This window comes from Oratosquilla oratoria, chromosome 14, assembly GCF_046742065.1.
Source record: "Oratosquilla oratoria isolate Oo_2021 chromosome 14, ASM4674206v1, whole genome shotgun sequence".
In the NCBI taxonomy this organism is placed as follows: domain Eukaryota; kingdom Metazoa; phylum Arthropoda; class Malacostraca; order Stomatopoda; family Squillidae; genus Oratosquilla; species Oratosquilla oratoria.
The window spans coordinates 25,322,140-25,343,141 of record NC_134790.1 but is presented as its reverse complement, the minus strand read 5'-3'; the positions used below and the strand labels follow the sequence as shown (position 1 = coordinate 25,343,141).

General features: G+C 40.7%; 1 protein-coding gene across 2 annotated transcripts in view; it reads right to left on the bottom strand.

The window, feature by feature from the left end:
- Positions 1-705: 705 nt before the first annotated feature.
- The window catches only part of hoip (NHP2-like protein 1 hoip), a 20,465-nt gene continuing 168 nt past the window's right edge, over positions 706-21,002 (bottom strand). The window contains exons 1-5 of one of the 2 annotated variants that reach the window (XM_076197875.1): positions 20,888-21,002; positions 17,710-17,806; positions 6,273-6,378; positions 2,345-2,473; positions 706-1,100 (exon numbers count right to left, since the gene is read on the bottom strand). The exon at positions 20,888-21,002 is cut by the window's right edge and continues 162 nt beyond it. In XM_076197875.1, the coding sequence (XP_076053990.1) occupies positions 846-1,100; positions 2,345-2,473; positions 6,273-6,275 (387 nt within the window). In that variant the 5' untranslated portion in view covers positions 6,276-6,378; positions 17,710-17,806; positions 20,888-21,002 and the 3' untranslated portion in view covers positions 706-845. The remainder of the gene's footprint in view (positions 1,101-2,344; positions 2,474-6,272; positions 6,379-17,709; positions 17,807-20,887) is intronic. The other variant, XM_076197874.1, reaches the window with a different exon arrangement.

The following is a 21,002-nucleotide window of genomic DNA, read 5'->3' as shown; positions in this document are numbered from 1 at the left end:
AATCATTAAAACTTTTCTGCATAGGGGGACGGAGAGGGGTGGGGGGTTTGCCGATTTAATGAAGCAGCCTCGCTATGGATGTGCTGTGTCTTGCGACACTGCCTCTGACCCAGGGCAAGGTGCAGGGATGACCAGTCATCCAGGAGGTGCTAAGATAAGAAGGAGGGTGGAGTGTATTTAGGGATGAAATGGGTGGGAATGGTTTTATGCCTTTTCTTTTTGGCTACCTCCCTTGTAAGGGGGTAAAAGCCTTGGTATATGTATGTGTGTAAAACTAAAGTGAACAGTTATTAGTCTCCACCTCCTCACTTAAAGACAGCTGACATTTGGCAACTGATCACCTCCTCCAACTACATTGCAAACCATTGTGGAGTTTCCAATTGCTTAAACTCGAGGGACAGACATAGGAGAGAGATTTCCCCCCCCCATACTTTATCCGCCATATAATTTGGTATTTGAAGAAAGTCGAGACTATAAACCCCTTGGAATCACACCTCCAGGTGATGGAAAAGATCTTTGAGTATTTTGGTCACTGGTGGTGGTCCTGAGTGTAGTGCATTTCTCATTTGGCCTAAGACCACTTTAAGTTGGCATACAAATGAAATTAATGGCAATTTCCATTTCAACGAAAGTTTTCATTTTCACACACCATCTATACATCAAAATTTGAGAAAATATTAGGCATGAATTTAATCATTACAAAAGCAAGATTATGGACCTTTTTATTGTAAAATATTAGCATCTTATGCTACACTCCATTGGCTTCATACAGTAGCAAATACTAATTTACTAAGGACAATTAACATTAAACTTGTATTTTCAAATTCTCAGTAGACATGAACTTTTTAAACCAGTAATTTTTCAATTTCCTTGTGCATCATGGTAATTTGGGGTTTCAGTTGCGAGCCTTCATCTGCTGTGACGGCACAGGAAACCACGGCACGAGAGACTCCACATGCACGACCTAGTGCAGTTTTTGAACGCACAAATACATATGGTACATTCTTGTCTTCACACAGAAGAGGAAGATGAAGCAAGATTTCTAGAGGTTCAGCATCAGCTGCCATCACAATCATTTCTGCCAGACCTCTGTTGAGAGCCTGTAGAGGAAGAAAGTAACTTGAAAAGAAAGAAAACGATGTGACCTCTAACTTACTATATAGGAACTGGAAGTGTTCTGGTCTTGCATCTTCCTAGTCACTTGCACGAGTCTCATACTTCACTCATATTTCCACCAGTGACTGTTACTTACCTCAACTGTCCTAGCACAATGGGCAAAGGTGGTAACTTTAGTCATAGCTACATGCCTCTTGGCATATACTACCCCCCCCCCCCGCTGCACAACTTCTGTGCAGGAAAAGGCTCAACTGCTATCACCAAGACCCATGAAATAGATAAGAACATCCTTTGAGGCCACACATCTTTTCATCCACTCACTCCTATCTTTTGAAGTTTCTCTACCTTAATCAACAGTCATTCCTCATGCATCCAAAGTATACCATCACCCCAATCATTCATTCATTAATGCTTTCCACTCCTGCCACATGACTTTCCTCACTCATTCTCTCTATATACCAAAACACCTTACTCTTTGATCTATCAAATCCAGAAGTCTGTGGCTTCTTCCTCCTTACATGGGAGGTTGCTGGCCAATGCATACACACACATTCCACCATTTTATTTTATGATGACCCTCCCTCTAGGCTACATAAATTATCATACATTCACAACCATTCTCCACCCACACCTCTCCCTTCTCTGTAGGGAAGAGGCCAAATGCAGAGTATGGGAGTCCAATATATTTTACATTTCGCCCAGCAGGGCTTCTTCAGAAATAACATCAATGAAAAACATTTTACTCCTTATATAGCCCGAGCCTTGCGGGGAGAAACAAACATTAAAATGGTGTACACACAATTTGCGCAAATTGCTTGTTACTTGTAATTAAAATTGCCAATGGTTTGTTTATTGTAAAAAATCCACTATTCTGATTTATATTTTCTATGAGGGATATAACCGCCGATTCTAAACATCTATGTTTCATTGTATGGTTTTCATATTTTATAATCTTGGAATTATTCCAATCAGCATTGTGGCCGGTATCGAATCTATGTTTAACAATGGCATTATTTCATATATGTTTTCATCGATGTTATTTCTGAAGAAGCCCTGGTGGGCGAAACGTAAAATATATGGGACTCCCATACTCTGCGTTTGGCCTCTTCCCTAGAGCTGTTGCAGTCATTGCCGCTTTTACTCATCTCCCTTCTCTGTTCAAAAAATATTATACTTTTACCCATGTAATATTAATGCAAAACAATATCTTCTTGGATTCACTACAAACCTTTGTGGCTTCATTGGCTCCTTTCCTTAACTGCTGGTAGTTGGATGCTTGTTGAACAAGATTCAGCAATTTCTGAGTAAGAGTTGCTTCGGCCAGTGGGAAAGCCTTTGGATTAACTTCGCCTTCAGTCTGAAATAAAAAAAATAAACTATTACACAAAACCTTTTCTGTGGTGCGAGAGGTAAATGCTTGGGTAAAATGTGTCAGGGATTGGAAATGGTTAAAGAAAATGGAGAAAATTGGGAGATATGCCAGTTGTTCTTTGCTGATGACACTGCTTGTAGCAGGATCAGAGGACGGATTATGGAAGGAAATTTGTGAAAAAAAAGGTGTGTGAAAGAAGCAAGTTGAAGATAAATGTGGGTTAAAGTAAGGTGATGAAATGTACAAGGGTAGAGGATGGCAGCAAATTGGAAGAGAGCCCTTTGATATGATGATGCTTACGTAAGCATCATAAGTAGCGAGTGGATATATGAGGATGCTGGTGTCAGCATCTTGATTACATCTATTTTATTTTAACTGAATGACCCTCATATTCTATGAACTGGCCTGATCATATGTTCTGTGGATATTAACATTCAGAGGGAAATAGAACAATACAGCTGCCTTTATTTTTTATAATGCGAGTATTGTGATGCATCATCGTACATCAGGCAGCTAATGCTGCTGGTGCAAATTTGACTAGTACTGAAGAGGTTAAAGAAGACTGGAGGAAGAGGATAGCTTTAGATACTTGGGGGCAAATATGGCAGGAAAGTGAGGAGTGGAGGTAGAATGCAGATTGAATGAAGCAAGTAAATGCCTTAGGGGATTAAAGTATAATGAGAAATAGACATTTGGGAATGGATACTAAGATTACCTGAAGGCTTGATTGTGCCAACAGCACTGTATGGGGCAGAAACATGGAACATAAGGTAAGAGAGGAATTTAAATGTATTTGAGATGAAATATCTGAAAGTATGGTAAGGTTTATAGGCTGGATAGTGAGAAATGAGAAGAGGAGGGGGATGGAAAAGTCGAGATGGTTTGGACACATGGAAAGAATGAGTGAAGAAAGATTAATAAAAGAAGTGTGGAAGGCAGAGGTGGATGGAATGAACATGATGGGGCAACCAAGGATGAGATGGATAGATGGGATGAAAGGCACGTTGGAAAAAAGGGGATGTCTGTTGAGGAAGGGAGAAGACAAAAGATAGGGGTGAGTGGGGGTTGGGGATTAGGGAGTGTGTGAATATTTTAACGCAGCCCAAGGGTATTTCTCCCTGTCTTCTCTTTATCTGCATGAAGGGACAGAGAGGGGATAATGAATTAAATGATGTGGCCTGGGGCAAAGGGCAAGATGCAAGGATGACCTGTCATCCATGAGGAGTCAAGACATGGGGTGGGGGAATGGGAGTGGAGTATGTGGGGATGAAATGGGTGGGAGTGGATTTATACCTTTTGACTTTGGCTACCTCCCTTGTAAATGGGAAAAAGCCCTTGGTATTATGTACACAACCTTTCAACTTAATATAATATATCATGCTTTTCATACATGATAAAAGATTGGTAATCAAAACAAAAATTACTTACAACAGTTATGCTTCTTTAAAGAGACTTCACCTGTCATAACTAAAATAAATCAAGAAATCCAGTACCTCAGAGCTACAACACCATACTTACTCAAGACATACAACAGTGTTCATGAAATCCTTCAGACTTTACCAGTCAGACAGAAATTGCTCAACAATTCCAAACACTATATGGCATGCAACCAAATTAATTCACATCTTGATGAATCACTGATGAATGCTCTCAAAGCATACCCTGTACTAGAGAGTCGTAATCGGCTCATAACGATTACCACTCTCTAGTACAGGACACACTTCAAGAATACTGACAGCCTCCTGTAAAAAAGAAACCTATACACACTGATCTAGTGAAAATACAATAAAAACATTAATATTTCACAAATCGCTTTATATATCCTTCCTTTAGGTACATTTTGGATATACCTTCATGACAAAACAATTACCTTCTTTACCTGCAAAATATATATTGTACATTCTTAATCATACTACTTTCAATATAAAATTTGAAATAATGGCATAAAAGGTGAAAAGGTTGACCTCGTATTACAATTCACCTAATACAGTTTCTTAATTTTTGTGTGCAACTGAAATTAATCTGCACAACTTGTGTGCAAAGTCACCACCCCAGTTAGTTTTCTAAAATGTTTTGTACTCAGGTCATTTTCTGGAGGTTAAATACACCTCTCCTTGATTGCCACTGGGGTTGCAGTTCAATGGGATGATCCCTCAGTCTTTTTGATGGTAGTGTCTTCACTTCATGCATACATGTTTACACATTGTAAGCTTGTCTAGTTCAAACCATCAACAACTCAAGCAATGTACGAATTCAAATCTAAATATGATCACTGGAAACCAAGATGCACCTAGGTCTCTTAATCCAACACTTGCCAATTACAACTTATGTAGACAAAGTTTGGGCCCAAGCCATAAAACACTAAATGCCCAAAGTGGATTTATGTCCTGGGCTTAAGCATTCGTTAGATTAAGATACCTCAGTGTATAGATTAAGTTGGAATTGTACATGAATTTGAGGGTAGGTATGATAAATACCTATTGATGTCCATTTGGTGACGGGCTCATAGCACAGGGAAAAAGTTGACTTTTTCGAGGTCAGGAACATATTAATTGAATTAACATTGATTTCAATGGGAAATAGCATTTCCATTTATGCGGAGGCATACAGAATGGATTAATCATGTAGAGGTACCACTGTATTGCTTACTTACTTGGTTTACTTGGTGTTGTTCTGAGGTTTATCCCTCACAGTCACGGTGATCCGCCGCTGAATCCGGTTTTGGCGTCCCTAGCTAGTAGGTCCACTTGATCCGGGATGGAGTTTGAGGCTGCCCGACAGTTGTCTGTATAGCCTGGTACCGGTGGTTCATCAGGTAAGGACGATAAGTATCTGTCCAGGCCAGCCTTAAATGTGTCCACCGTGCAGCCTGTTATGTCTCTTATTTGTTTAGGGAGTGCATTGAAGATCCTCGGCCCTTCATGCCCCAGGCTGGCAGCAAGTAAAGTCTTGATTCGCTCTGGGGCTTTGGTTGGAAAACCGGATTCAGCAGAGGATCACCGTGACTGTGAGGGATCAACCTCAGAACAACACCAAGTAAACCAAGTAAACTTTGGTATTACCTTAGTTGTGCACACCTATGGCTATGCATTCGTTGGCGATTTCCTTGTAGCAAGGTTTTCCGTTATCTATTTCTGCCAAGTTGCATATTACTTTCATTTTGTATAATTTGCAATATTAATACAGGAATACTTCACCATACAACTGAGTTGTGTTCCCAGCTGACTGGTCTAAATGCGAAAATTCATATCTAGGTGGGTTTCACAAGTGTATAGGGGGCCATGTTCATGGACCCTGTCAACCCCCTCAATATTTGCCTGGGGCTTTCACATATATACCCAACATTTGTTTTACCTACTTCGTTAAGTTTACAGCACTCGGTCGTATAGAATAGTGAGGTATTCCTGTATTTATTGGCCACAGCTTGGTTGGAATCTCACTTGTATAATAACTACAGAAACGTGGTTCAGAAAATGGATTTCATGGCCAAAAAATTGTCAAACTATTACTTTATATAATCAAGTATAATCATTATATTTTTCAGGTTGATAAAGTCCTGAAGTCGCCTGAAATCATTTGCTGCAATCTCCTATGCTGATGGCGTCGTGTAGCGATACCAGTTGTCTTCCAATGTTTCATCCAGAACTATGACCTACATGAAAGTTACTCCACCATACGCTCTCATGGACATGAAGTAATATATACATCCACATTTCATAAAATCAAAGGCTGTTTGATATGAGTTTTATGGAAATACGCACGCGAATCAAATTCTTCAACTTACCATATTTGTATCAAATTATATAAGAAACAATCAGCAAATTTTCCCTCGGTGAGACAGGATACTCCCTCACTTCATTGGGTTCACACGCGGACTTCTCTTCCTTCGCCTGCAAAACAGTCCAAACAAAACCGCCAACGTGAGTGAATTTTCAAAATACTTATTTATACTTTCCTTATTTATCTTAATCTTATTAAAACTAAAACAACAACAACAAAATAAATCTTAAATTTAATTCCTACTCACAATAAACAAGTAAAAATCACTTAGGGATATAAAATATTGATTTCCTCTTTGTACGATACAGGAATGGTTAGCACTAATCGAAAATATTCTTTCTACTGACGACAGCTGCAATATTGGTATAATATTAATTATAATATTAATAATAATAAAAATATGAAGCACGGTTGCCACGATTGCTCAAAACTAATGTCATAACACTACTCAGGACAGGAAAACTAGCCGATGGCGTGTTTGCTACTAGTCATATACAATACATCCACGTATTTGTCCTGGGGAAATATTTACTTTCACGTCCTACGTGTATTCTGTGATGCACTTCACATGCTCACTATCCACTATTTCAGCCAATGCATTTAAGGAGAAAACTGCTCATTCAAGTTTGGTCTGCAGCTGCTGTAAAGGACCCCATTCACGACAACGATTTTCAACCCCAACCCAGACCAAATTTTATCGTGGATGGGCTCCAACAACCTACATCGCAACCCCGATTTGCAGGTCGTGGCTGGGGTAGTCGTTCAGATTTTCCTGATATTTTGTAGGCGGAGCTTTATGTCTGTGTTGGGGTTGGAGTGGTGGATGGGTGCGGACAACCAAATCTATCACTTGTGCCCAAAATTTCGTACCGTGCGTTTGTAGCTATACTGTAGTTGTGTTGCCTAACTAAAAAAAATTGAAGCGCACAGTAAAGATTTCGAAAGAGAGATTATTGAAATATACCGTCAACATCCATGCCTATGGAAAGTTAAATGTAAAGAATACTCGAATAAAATAATGAAAAACAATGCTTATGAAATGCTCGTTTCAAAATTTAAGGAAGTAAACCCCGCTACGCGTGATGATGTAGTTAAAAAAATTGGCTCGTTAAGAACTGTATGGAGGAAAATTTGAGGTCTTCATATGACCTCCCTTTGCTAGGAATCGTAATGTACATACGAGACGTTCATGAGGTGTAATAACCTTCCTCATCATCGTATCCTGTTTTTTTATGATTGGTGATACCAAGGACAGAAGTTCTAAAAATGTGGATTCATCCATTCTTAAAATAGTTCATATAGTCTTCAGGCTCTAGTCTCAGTTCCTCTAATAATTGATTATGGGATAGCTGTTTTTTTTTATAACTTTTTTTAGCTTTCTATCTGCCTATAAAAAGCAGCAATATTAAAAGATCGTCAGAGTCAAGATCAGACTTTTTATCACAATAGAACTGCGGATCAACTGCGAAAAATTGGACAATTGGTTGTTGCAGTGAGTGGCGAAGCCGCCAACCACAACTCCAACCCCGACCATGTTCGAAATCTGGGTTGGGGTTGAAAATCGTTGTCGTGAATGGGGCCCTTAACAGTTTAGCAATGCCCTACACGTTAGGAGGGTAACGACCTCTCAAATATTAGGTTCACGCTTTCCATTTCGCGGTGGCCAGTCAGTAATACATGTTTTATTTGACGTTTTCCTTTCTGTCCAATTTCACCATTGATTTCTATATTTCTTTATGCACCCTTGCAGTTTCTAAAGCTTCAATTGTTTTCCAAGTCTCATATCTACGTTGTAAACTTTATATTTCAGATATATATGCAGACCCTCTCATGCAATTATATTTACCAAATATGAACCTCAAACTTTAAGGTACGCATATTTTACAACCCCTAGCAGACCCCGCCTGGAATCTGTATCCTTGGTAAAGTGCAAAGTAGATAGTTTAATATATATATATATATATATATATATATATATATATATATATATATATATATATATATATATAATATAAAATTGCGATTTAAGGTCAAATAACTTTCAAACATTTTCCAAACTTGAAACGACCTTTTCGTTACCAAGGCTCGCTGTTTCTTTTTATCGTTACAAATGTCGTCAAATTCATTAATAACAGTGGTGAACGTGGTCCTGTCTAATGAAATAATTAAACGTTATAGAAAAAATAAACTATTTTTGTGAAAGAATTTGTGCCTCAAGTAAGTCAAGCAGCAGGAAGTACTTTCATAATCACAAAGATAAAAACGACATTTCTCCAGTAAAGGTATTTCCTAAGTTTCAGTTTTACAGCCCCAAAGTAACAATTCCATTTTTCGCATTTTCAAAACAAAATTGATGTTTTCAGTAGACCTCCAAATTTCGATGAGGCTATCATCGTTAGTTGCGTATCTGTTATCCAGAACATTTCCTTCGAATTTTTCATCACGTAGGATGAAATATACCCGAAATGTTGCGTGACGATAAGGGTATTTCGGAGAGGCATTACTCGCATCCCACATGCGTGGTGCCGGCACAGACTCAGGGGGTTGTTCTGTTGTGGGATAAATTTTGTGACACGTTCAGCAGCTGCCTGTGGAACTGAGAAGCCCTTTTCCGAGTCCACTTATTGATTTAGTCACTTTAGACTAGGCTAGAAATGGCCCGCTTACTGGCCGCAAGAGTGATAAATTTGCAGGGATTATAAATATTGAGAAGCCACATATTACGCCACAACAAACTACGTTAGGCCACAGGATTTGTCTGCCCACTTCTTTGACCGACACTCGTAATGTAATATATAGAAGAGATGGAGAAACTGGATGTGGTGTTGGTGTCATCAGAATAACCTTGAGAGATAACGAAACAGTTGCACGTAAAATAAAGATTGGGCAGAGTAGTGTACTCCTAGGATACAGTTACAGACAATGCCACAAAAATACAATGAGAACATTTTAATCTCGAGGATATAAAATTGGAGCAGCATGAGGTGGAGGGTGGAGAAGAAATTGAGTAGTACTAGTTTTATTAGTACAGTCAATATGTGTTCTTGTACCAACATGTCCACCAACTCACCCGAGCCAGAGGAAATGATACCCCATGACTACTAACTCTCGCTAGAAATAGAGAATATCGAGTACAAAGCCCCAACTGGGAGTAGTGGCCATAGTGTGTTAATATTTTGCTTTTTGATGGAAGGAATGCTGGATGAAATCTAGCATTGTCCTAAGATGCTATTACAGTGGTGACTGAAATAGCCAACATGTTTAGTAGTGTTGACTGGGAGGTGTTGTTTAAGGAGAAGAGCTTAAGACAAATAACATTATTTTTTACAATAGTACACTGTAGTGATAAAAACCTAAACACGAGTGGATGACAGGAGGAGTAATGAGCAAACTTAAGGAGAAGGTGGCTTGGATAAGTTAGAAAGTCAAGGACCAGATACAGTATGTATTGTAGGAAGAGAAATGAAGAGACACGACCCGTAAGAGGTAAAATAGTTTTGAGATGAAACTGTCTAATGAGTAAAAATAAATCCCAAGGCTTTCTCTGCATGTGCCAGAAACAAGAATAACATCAAGGAGGAAGTAATAAGTTAAAGTAATCTGATGGCTATCTAACCTCCACTTTACCAGAGATAAGTTCTGTACTTCACAAGGAATTGCAGAAAGTGTTTAAGGAAGGAGGATGTAACAATAAAATACCAGTATCAAATAATAGCATTCAGAGCAAGGGTCTACAGAAGTGCAGGTTCACTACTGAAGATGTAAAAACTATCATTGGGAGCCTCAGGTTGGAAGCAGCATCTAGACCTGATGGAATACGTCATAAGGTACTCGGGGAATGTTTATCTGAATCGGCACATCCTCTTTGGATGATATAGCTTCATTTAATTCAGGGAATCTGCCAGAAGACTGGACCAAAGCCAATGTATGTCCCTTCTTCAAGAAAGAGGGTAGGACTAACCCCCTGAATTATCAACCTATGAGTCTCACCTGTTCCCTGTAAAGCAATGGAAAAAGGTGTTGAGAAAGGACAGCTGGTCAAGAATTACCAACACTGGTTTAGAGCAGGTAGATCTTGCCTCACTCAGTTGTTAAAATAACTAGAAGTTCTAAAATATGGTGGATGATGGAGATAATGCTGATGTTTTATATTTTGATTGTTGAAAGGCACACAATATTATCACCACAGCACACTTTTAGCCAAATTGGAAGCTCTAGGAGTCTGAGGAGAAATATACAGATTGATCCAGTCTTTTCTTGGGAATAGACAGCAAAGTGTCTGTCTGGTGAACCTCCTCAGAATGGCTGCAGGCATGGAGTGGCATCCCATGGGGGTGTATTGGGCCTGGTACTGTTTCTACATACATACATATACCAATGGCTATTTCCCCTTTACAAAGGAGGTAGCCAAAAAAAAAAAAAAAAAAAAAAAAGGCATAAAATCCACTCCCATTCACCCACCTCCCTCCCTCGTATCTTGTCTCCTCCTGGATGATTGGTCATCTCTGCATCTTGCCCACTGCTCTGGGTCAGAAGCAGCATCACAAGACCCAGCACATCCACAGCAAGGCTGCTTCATTTAATCAGTGACCCACTCTGTTCCCTCATCCAGAAAAAGAGAAGGCGGGGAGAAATCCCTTTTACGCTGCATCAAAATACCATCCATACATGCCCCCTTCACCCCCACATCCCCAACCCACTCCCTTCCAAGCATCACAATATCATCCATACACAACCACTCTCCATTCACACCTATCTTCTGTCTTCTCCCTTCCTTCCTCAACAAACATTCCCCTTTCCCAATGCCCCTTTTACCCCATCCATCCATCTCATACTTGGTCTCCCCCTCATGCTCACTCCTTCCAAACCTATTTTACTAATCTTTCTTCACTCTTCTTTCCATGTGTCCAAACCATCCCAATACTCTTCATCAACCCTATCTCCCAACTCCTTAATCCCTACTCTCCTCCTCACCTCCTTGTTTCTCATGCTATCCAGCCTAGTAACCCCACCTCATACTCCTAAGGCACCTGAAACACATTCAAATTCCTCCTTTTATGTTCCATGCTTCTGCCCCATACAGTACTGTCGGCACAATCATTTCTTCATTCCCAAATGTCTATTTCTCATGACACTTTTTAATCCTCCATGGCATTTACTTGCATCTCTCAATCTACATTCTACCTCCACCTCTACTCCTCCCTTTCCTGCCACATTCGCACCCAAGTACCTAAAACTATCCACTTCCTCCAGTCTCTCTCCCTTAATATTCTCTTCTAATTTGCTAGCACATTTTTCCCCTTGTAAACATCATCACCTTACTTTTACCCACATTTATCTTCAGCTTCTTTCGCACAACTTTGCAAACTCTGCCACCAACTTCCTTAATACCTCCTCTTATCCTCCCACAAGTGCAGTGTCATCAGCAAACAACAACTGGCTTATCTCCCACTTTTCTCCATTTTCTTTTACCATCTCAATCCTGGGCCCATCCTTGCATTTACCTCTCGCACCACCCTATCCATGGATAAATTTAACAGCCACAGCGACATAACACATCCCTGGCAAAATCCCACCTTTACCTCAAACCACTTGCTCTCTCTATTTCCGATTCTAACACAGGCTCTACTACTCTCTATAAACTCTTCTGCTCTTAACAGCTTTCCTCCTACCCCATATATCTGCAATACCTCCTACAGTGCCTTTCTGTCTACCCTGTCATAAGTATTTTGCAAATCCATAAAGGCCCCAATAAAACATCCTTACCTTTTCCTAAGCTCTCACATATCTGCCTTACCACATAAAACCTGATCCATGCAACCCCTACCTGTCCTATACTGTTTCTAGTATTCATAATTGACCTGTTAGATATCCAGTCAAATGGAAAATTCATTGTTGATGATGCAAAAATTTATTATTGGTTAAGAACTGCAGAAGGTGGCATGACCCTACAACATGATTTGAATGTATTGAAGGAATAGAGCCATGAGTACTATTTGGGATAGAAAGGACTGGAGGAAACACAAGAGGATAAAGATCTTGGGGTCATCATTAACAGTGACCTCAAGACAGGCAGGAAAGGCTAATTCAATGCTGGGGTGAATATAACATACTATGATATGTCTTGATGCGGATATGATGATGTCCCAATATAAGGCATTGGTAAGGCCATGTTTTGAGCATTGCGTCCTAGCATGGTCTCCATATATGAGAGGTGAAGCTAGAACAGTTACAAAGAAGGGCCACCAAACTTCTATATATATTATATATATATATATTATATATATATATATATATATGTATATATGTATAGATAAGTCACCCTTATGAGCTTTAAGCTCTCTTGCCTCCTACTTTCATTAAGGCAAGCAACCTCACTAGAGAGCTGCCTTCAATTAGGTTACCCAAATGTATGAATAATGCAGATACAATGATAAAGTGTAGAAGAACTTTACTCATGAAATACTACAATTCAGTCAATAAATTAATTGTAGACAATAGCACTGTACCAGAAACTACAAATGAATAAGTAAAGTTCAGCCTAAAAAGTATGAAATGGGAAAAAGTACCAAAGGAAGCTTACATTTTGTTCTACTGAAAGATGCAGGGAAAGAAGTTCACTGTACATTATTGCAACTATATATCCGATGAAAAAGGGGGTTGGGAGATAGGGTTGATGAAAGAGTATTGGGATGGTTTGGATACATTATTGCAATTTTGTTCTACTGAAAGATGCAGGGAAAGAAGTTCACTGTACATTATTGCAACTATATATCCGATGAAAAAGGGGGTTGGGAGATAGGGTTGATGAAAGAGTATTGAGGGAGTGTATGAGAAATAAATTTATGCAGCCCAGAGGGATTTCTCACGGTCATCTTTTCTGTGTGAGGGGACGGAGAGGGGGTCACTGAATTAATGAAGCGGCCTTGCTGTGGATGTGCTGTGTCCTGCAACACTGCTTCTGACCCAGGGCAGTGGACAGGATGCAGGGATGACCCGTCATCCAGGAGGTGCCAAGATGTGAGGGAGGGTAGTGGAGTATGTAGGGGATGGAATGGGTGGGAGTGGTTTCTATGCCTTTTTCTTTTTGGCTACCTCCCGTGTAAGGGGGAAAAAAGCCTTTGGTATATGTATGTATCCAATGTACACAGAATGCATTCTTGAAATCACTGTGCAATGAAAGCGATTCTAATTTGCAAAAAACAAAAAAACAAAAAAAACAAAAAAACAGGAAGACCTTCATAAATACTAGCCAACCAATTTATCAAATGTATTGTCTTTTAACATTCTTACAAATCAGCCAAGGGATCAGACATATACTCTACTTTTGACCAGCTACAGAATACAGCAGACAATGTATGAACTGATCAAGAAAACTACAGAATACAACAAACACTTATGTTTAGTTTCTGTAGGTCATGAAAAGGCCTCTGCTTTTGTAGAACAAATGGCAATATAAAACTATAATCAAATTGGTGCAAATGGACACATAAGGGGTCTACAGAATATTTGTGTGAAAGGTACAGCTGTAATTTGACTATAAATGATACAAAATATTGTAAAACTCAAAAGAGAAGAACTGTAAGGCAAAATAACTTAAACTATTTACAGTGTTCCACGTTTCTGCCCCATACAGTGCTGTTGGCACATAACGTGGAACATAAGAGAAGAAGAGAGAAGGAGTTTGAATGTGTTTGAGATGAGGTGTCTGAGAAGTATGGCGGGGGTTACTAGGCTAGATAGAGTGAGAAATGAGGAGGTGAGGAGGAGAACAGGGGTGAAAAAGGATTTGGGAGAGAGGGTTGATGAAAGAATATTAGGATGGTTTGGACACATGGAAAGAATGAGTGAAGAAAGACTAGTAAAAGAGGTATGGAAGGCAGATGTGGAGGGAGTGAACATGAGGGGACGTCCTAGGATGAGGTGGATGGATGGGGTGAAGGGGGCTTTGGGGAAGAGGGGAATGTCTGTTGAGGAAGGAAGGGAGAGGACAGAAGACAGAGGTGAGTGGAGAATGGTTGTATATGGATGATGTTGTGACTGCATGAGGAGGAATGGGCGGGGGGGTGGGGTAGTATGTGTGAGTAAATTTTGACGCAGCCCGAAGGGATTTCTCCCCGTCCTCTCCTTATATGCAAAGGGGGACGGAGAGGGGGGTCGCCGATTAAATGAAGCGGCCTTGCTGTGGATGTGCTGTGTCTTGCGACACTGCTTCTGACCCAGGGCGGTGGGCAGGGTGCAGGGATGACCCGTCATCCAGGAGGTGCTCAGATGAGAGGAAGGGTGGGAGGGGTGTGGAGTGTATTTGGGGATGAAATGGGTGGGAGTGTTTTTATGCCTTTCCCTTTTTGGCTACCTCCCTTGGAAGGGGGAAAAAGCCTTGGTATATGTATGTATGTATGTATTTACAGTGTGCCTGAACAGATTTTCTGAAAGGAGTTGAGAACAGGTTTGAACATTAATGGGAAATATTTCGATCACCTTAGATTTGCAGATGCTATGAGTCTCATTATGGAAATAGCACAAGACTTGCAATACACACTGCATTATTTGATTAATGAAAGTCTCTACATAGGTTTCAAGATGAACAAAATTATTAGTGATGTTTATCCTCAAATTCAAAGCAAATGAATTATTGTAGATGATGAGAATCTAGAAGATCAAGTCCGATGTTAAAACACAAGATAATGAAAATTAAATAAAAAGTATGTATAATGCCAATCTGTATGACTTGGAAACTGACAATGGTGATGGAAATGAAGCTTTTGAGTGTACAGAGGATCAATTATGCCAGGTCTCTATTGCAAAATACCCATGGCTTGTGGGTAACTGGCAACAGCTATCAGATTGCCCCGAAAGTCACTCAAGGAAGAAATAATGTGTTGTTTAGGTATGGCTAGGATGGGACAGTATAAGAATTTGGTGTCTTCTGTGTGATGGTTGCATCTGGGTCATTCTACTTCTGTGGCCAGGCCTATTCCGTGTCTAGTGTGGGTCTTGCTTTGGTCTTTTTTCTCTCAATTCCAGATCAATTCTCATTGCTTCTCTTTAAAGGGATTTCTCTGTGAGATCTCTAGAGGGCTTTGAAGGCATGTTTGGAGGTCGGTTTTGGAATGTTTGTTTTGTGATATGTATATGTACATGTTTTGGTATTAGTGTTGTGTGGTGCAGGTTGTATATGTTTGAGAAGTATGTTCCTGGTGTAGTTTTCATTTAAGCTGATGATGCTCGTGTGATGTAATGAGATGGGAAAGTAGGGTTGATGGCACCCTTGTAACTGTACCTATAATTTTCATTTGATGCTCTAAAGGGAGATGGAGCAAGTGTGTTACTGAATGTATGTCCTGTTATGGGAAGTATTTATGAGGTGAATCAAGTAGAGAAGAAAAGGTAACAGGTGCAGATGGAGAGATAATAATGGAAGAGATGGCAGTATGAGGAAGATGAGCAGAGTATTTTGGGGAGTTGCTAAATGTGAAGGAGGATTGGGAGGGAAAGGTAGTTGCAGTGGGAAGCACAAAGAAAATGAATAATGGAGGTGAAATAAGGAAAGATGAAGTGAAGGCAGTTGTTAAGATAAGAGCAGGTAAGGCACCTGGGTTGGATGGAAGAAAGGAGAGAGATAGAGAGAGAGAGAATCCACTCTGTAAAGGAAAAGGGGACAAGTGTGTAGTAATTTCAGAGGGATCAGTTTGTTGAGTGTAATTGGGAAGGTTTATGGGAGGGATTTGATTGAGAGGATTCAGAGAGGAACAAAGGACGTTATGGACAAAAACTCCTGTCGGCATGCTCCACCTTTGCTTTGTAATTGGTGAGGAGCAGTGTGCGTTTGGGACAGGTAGGAGTTGCATGGTTCAGATTTTTGTGGCGAGACATATGTGAGAAAGCTTTAGGAAAAAGTAAGGATTTTTTGGTGGCCTTTATGGATTTGGAAAAGGCATTTGACAGGGTAGACAGGAAGGCACTGTGGGTGGTATTGCAGATATATGGGATAGGAGGAAAACTGTTAAGAGCAGTCAAGAGGTTTTATGAGAGTAGTAGAGCCTGTGTTTGAATTAGAAATGGAGAGAGTGAGTGGTTTGAGGTAAAGCTGGGAAAGGATGTGTTATGTTGCCCTAGTTGTTCAATTTATCCATTGATGGGGTGGTGCAAGAGGTAAATGCAAGGGTAATGGGTCAGGGATTGCAAATGGTTAGAGAAAATGGAGAAAAGTGGGAGAAGCCAGTTGTTGTTTGCTAACAAAACTGCATTTTGTGGCAGGATAAAAGGAGGGATTGAGGAAGTTGTTGACAGAGTTTGGGAAGATGTGCCAAAGAAGGCAGTTGAAGATAAATGTGGGTAAAAGTAAGGTGACGAGATGTACAAGGGGAGAAAGTGGCAGCAGACTGGAAGTGAGTATTAAGGGAAAGAGACTGGAGGAAGTGGATAGTTTTAGATACTTGGGTGCGAATGTGGCAGGAAAGAGAGGAGTGGAGGTAGAGTGTGGATCGAGAGAAGCAAGTAAATGCCTTGGAGGATTGAAAAGTGTAATGTGAAATAGACATGTGTGAATGGATGCTAAGAAGAGATTGTATGAAGGAGTGATTGTGCTGACAGCACTGTATGGGGCAGAAAAATGGAACATAACAAAGAGTTTGAATGTGTTTGAGATGAGGTGCCTGAGATGAATGATTGGGGTTACTAGGCTGGATAGAGTGAGAAAGGTGGTGAGGAGGCGAATGGGGTGGAAAGGGAGTTGGGAGAGTTGATGAAATAGTATTGGAAGTTTGGACACATGGAAAGAATGAGCGAAGATAGTAAAAGAGGTTTGGAAAGTAGAGGTGGAGTGAACATGAGGGGGCGACCAAGGATGAGATGGTGGACGAGGTAAAAGGGTCATTGGGAAAGAGGGGAATGTCTTGAGGAAGGATGGGAGAAAACAGAAGATAGGGGTGAATGGAAAATAGTTGTGTATGGATGATGCTGTGATGCATGAAAGGGAGGTGGGGGATGGGGTGTGTGTGAAAAATAATTTGACACAGCCCAAAGGGATTTTTCCCAGTCTTCTCTTTTTCTGCATGAAGGGACGGAGAGGGGAGGGGGTTGCCAATTATATAAAGTGGTCTTGCTGTGTCCCTTGTAAGGGGGAAAAAGCCTTTGGTATATATTTCACAATATAAATGTAGTATATATGTGTATGTCATGTTGTACTTTATTTACAATTATCCCATGCATACGAGCAAAGTAATATCCAAACTTGAATAAATAAAAAATTATGTTTAGCGGCAATATTCTCAATTATAATATAGAATGAGTGGGTCACATGCAGAATTGTCACCCTAGAACACCCACATGAAGAATCTTCATCCAACGAGATCCCACATGAGGAACTGTCACCCCAGTATGCTGAATATCAACAGAGGAATAAATATTAGATTAGGTTGAACGAGGTTTATGCTTACTGTCATCAAGTTGCAACTGAAGAATCATGAACCCAGGATGGCCCACATGAAGAATTGTCTCCCTGTCATAGTCTTGGGTGATTATTCTTCATGTGATCTGAATGAGCAATTAAAGGTCAACTGAGGTTTTGGATTTCTTTAATTTTTGTTATTTCATGTATGGAAATATAACTTAGAAGTTAGAACACTAAAATGCACGTTCCTAGCATTTTATAGTCTTGACTTTATCCAAATAGCAGCATGATCTTAAAAGTACATGATAGCAGACGAACTTTTCAACGAAGAGGAGGCGAATCAAGTAGGGAAGAAAAGGTAAAAGGTACAGATGGAGAGATGATAATGGAAGAGATGGCAGTAAGGGGAAGATGGGCAGAATATTTTAGGGAGTTGCTAAATGTGAAGGAGGATAGGGAAGGAAAGATAGCTGCAGTGGGAAATGCGAAGAAAATGAGAGTGATGAGTGAGGAGAATGGAGGAGAAATAAGGAAGGATGAGGTGAAGGCAGTTGTAAAGATGATGAAAGCAGGTAAGGCACCTGGTCTGGATGGATGCCATGCAGAATGTCTGAAAAAGGGAGGTTCAGTGATGGTGGACTGGTTGGTGAGGTTATTTAATGTTTGCTGGAGAGAGGGTAGAGTACCGGAGGACTGGAGAATTGCCTGTATAGTTCCTCTTTACAAGGGAAAAGGGGACAAGTGTGAATGTAGTAGTTTCAGAGGGATTAGCCTGTTAAGTGTAGTAGGGAAGGCTTATGGGAGGATCTTAATTGAGAGGATTAGGAGAGGAACAGAAGGAGTAATTGGTGAGGAACAGTGTGGATTTAGGACAGGTAGAGGTTGTGTAGATCAGATCTTTGGTAAGACAGATATGTGAGAAAGCTATAGGAAAGGGGAAGGATGTTTTTTGGGCTTTTATGGATCTGGAAAAGGCTTATGATAGGGTAGACAGAAAGGCACTGTGGGAGGTTATGCAGATTTATGGGATAGGAGGAAAGCTTTTGGGAGCTGTCAAGAGTTTTTATGAGAGTAGTAGAGCTTGTGTCAGGATTAGAAATGGAGAGAGTGAGTGGTTTGAAGTAAAGGTGGGACTTCGTCAAGGATGCGTTATGTCGCCCTGGCTGTTCAACTTATACATGGATGGGGTGGTGCGAGAGGTGAATGCTAGGGTAGTGGGTCAGGGATTGGAGATGGTTAAAGAAAATGGAGAAAAGTAGGAGGTGAGCCAGCTGTTGTTTGCGGACGACACTGCGCTTGTGGCAGGGTCAGAGGAGGGATTGAGGAAGCTGGTGGCAGAGTTTGGGAGAGTATGTGATAGAAGAAAGCTAAAGATAAATGTGGGTAAAAGTAAGGTGATGAGATGTACAAGGGGTGAAAGTGGCAGTAGACTGGAAGTGAACATTAAGGGAGAGCGACTGGAGGAAGTGGATAGTTTTAGATACTTGGGTGCAAGTGTAGCAGGAAAAGGTGGAGTGAAGGTGGAGGTAGAATGTAGATTGAGAGAAGCGAGTAAATGCCTTGGTGGATTAAAAAGTGTAATGAGGAATAGACATTTGGGAATGGATGTGAAGATGAGACTGTATGAAGGAGTGAGTGTGCCAACAGCACTGTATGGGGCAGAAACGTGGAACATAAGAGAAGAAGAGAGGAGTTTGAATGTGTTTGAGATGAGGTGTCTGAGAAGTATGGTGGGGGTTACTAGGCTGGATAGAGTGAGAAATGAGGAGGTGAGGAGAACAGGGGTGAAAAAGGATTTGGGAGATAGGGTTGATGAAAGAGTATTAGGATGGTTTGGACACATGGAAAGAATGAGTGAAGAAAGACTAGTAAAAGAGGTATGGAAGGCAGATGTGGAGGGAGTGAACATGAGGGGACGTCCTAGGATGAGGTGGATGGATGGGGTGAAGGGGGCTTTGGGGAAGAGGGGAATGTCTGTTGAGGAAGGAAGGGAGAGGACAGAAGACAGAGGTGAGTGGAGAATGGTTGTATATGGATGATGTTGTGATTGCATGAGGAGGAATGGGCGGGGGGTGGGGTAGTATGTGTGAGTAAATTTTGACGCAGCCCGAAGGGATTTCTCCCCGTCCTCTCCTTATATGCAAGGGGGGACGGAGAGGGGGGGGGTCGCCGATTAAATGAAGCGGCCTTGCTGTGGATGTGCTGTGTCTTGCGACACTGCTTCTGACCCAGGGCGGTGGGCAGGGTGCAGGGATGACCCGTCATCCAGGAGGTGCTCAGATGAGAGGGAGGGTGGGAGGGGTGTGGAGTGTATTTAGGGATGAAATGGGTGGGAGTGTTTTTATGCCTTTCCCTTTTTGGCTACCTCCCTTGGAAGGGGGAAAAGCCTTGGTATATGTATGTATGTAGATACATTTTCCACCGCTAGGACAATTGATGACGTATCAACTGCTGTTTACGTTCTTCAACATGGCCTGCAAGCAATACGAAATTGAACACATCAAATGAAGGTTTGTTGGATTTGGATGCCCTTCCATGTTCCAATGTGAGTCAAGTTTAGTTAGAGGGCAGGATAGATAAGAGTTAGAAGGCAGGATAGATAAGATGAGGGAGAGGGAGGGAGGGAGGGGGGATTTGGGGCTTAGTGGAAGGAAAGAGTGAAATGGAAGGAAGGAAGAGTTATGAAAGATGTGGGGCAGACACACTTGCTCGGTGTGAGTCATGCCTAGCCATGCCTATTTATAGGCATCATCAGGGCCCTCACATGGAGGGGGGGGGGTGCATACACCCTGGGGCGGCAATTCTAGTCTGGATAGTCCGAAAGGTTGACAAAATAATCATAATAATAAAAATTGTAAAAAAAAAAAAAAAAAAAAAAAAAAAAGTCAAAGGAGCCCTGAATATTTTATCGTAATATACAAATTTTGCGTTAGAATGAACGGAACTGAATTTTTCATATATGTACGACCTACATTGCTTTCTCTTTCGTTTTTAGGGGATTGCGGAGTCACTTTTACATTATCCTTAAAATTTCTTATTTTACTTTTTGGTTAATGTACATACAAACCAATTTTTATATATAACAGCTAGACGTTTTTTGATTTATATTCATATTGCCCTCACGCAGCCCCACCAGACATTTCAATCTTAAAGAAAATCAATAATTAAATTACGTATATATATATATAATTATAATAACAATAAAAATACTAATAACACTATACCGTATTTTGTTGCAGTTCCTTGCCGTCGTATTTGTCTGTAGCTCTTATTTCTTGCAAAGCCGGAGCCACTTGACACCTCAGGGGGGTAGAACAGTCTCACGTCACCAGGTCGTTA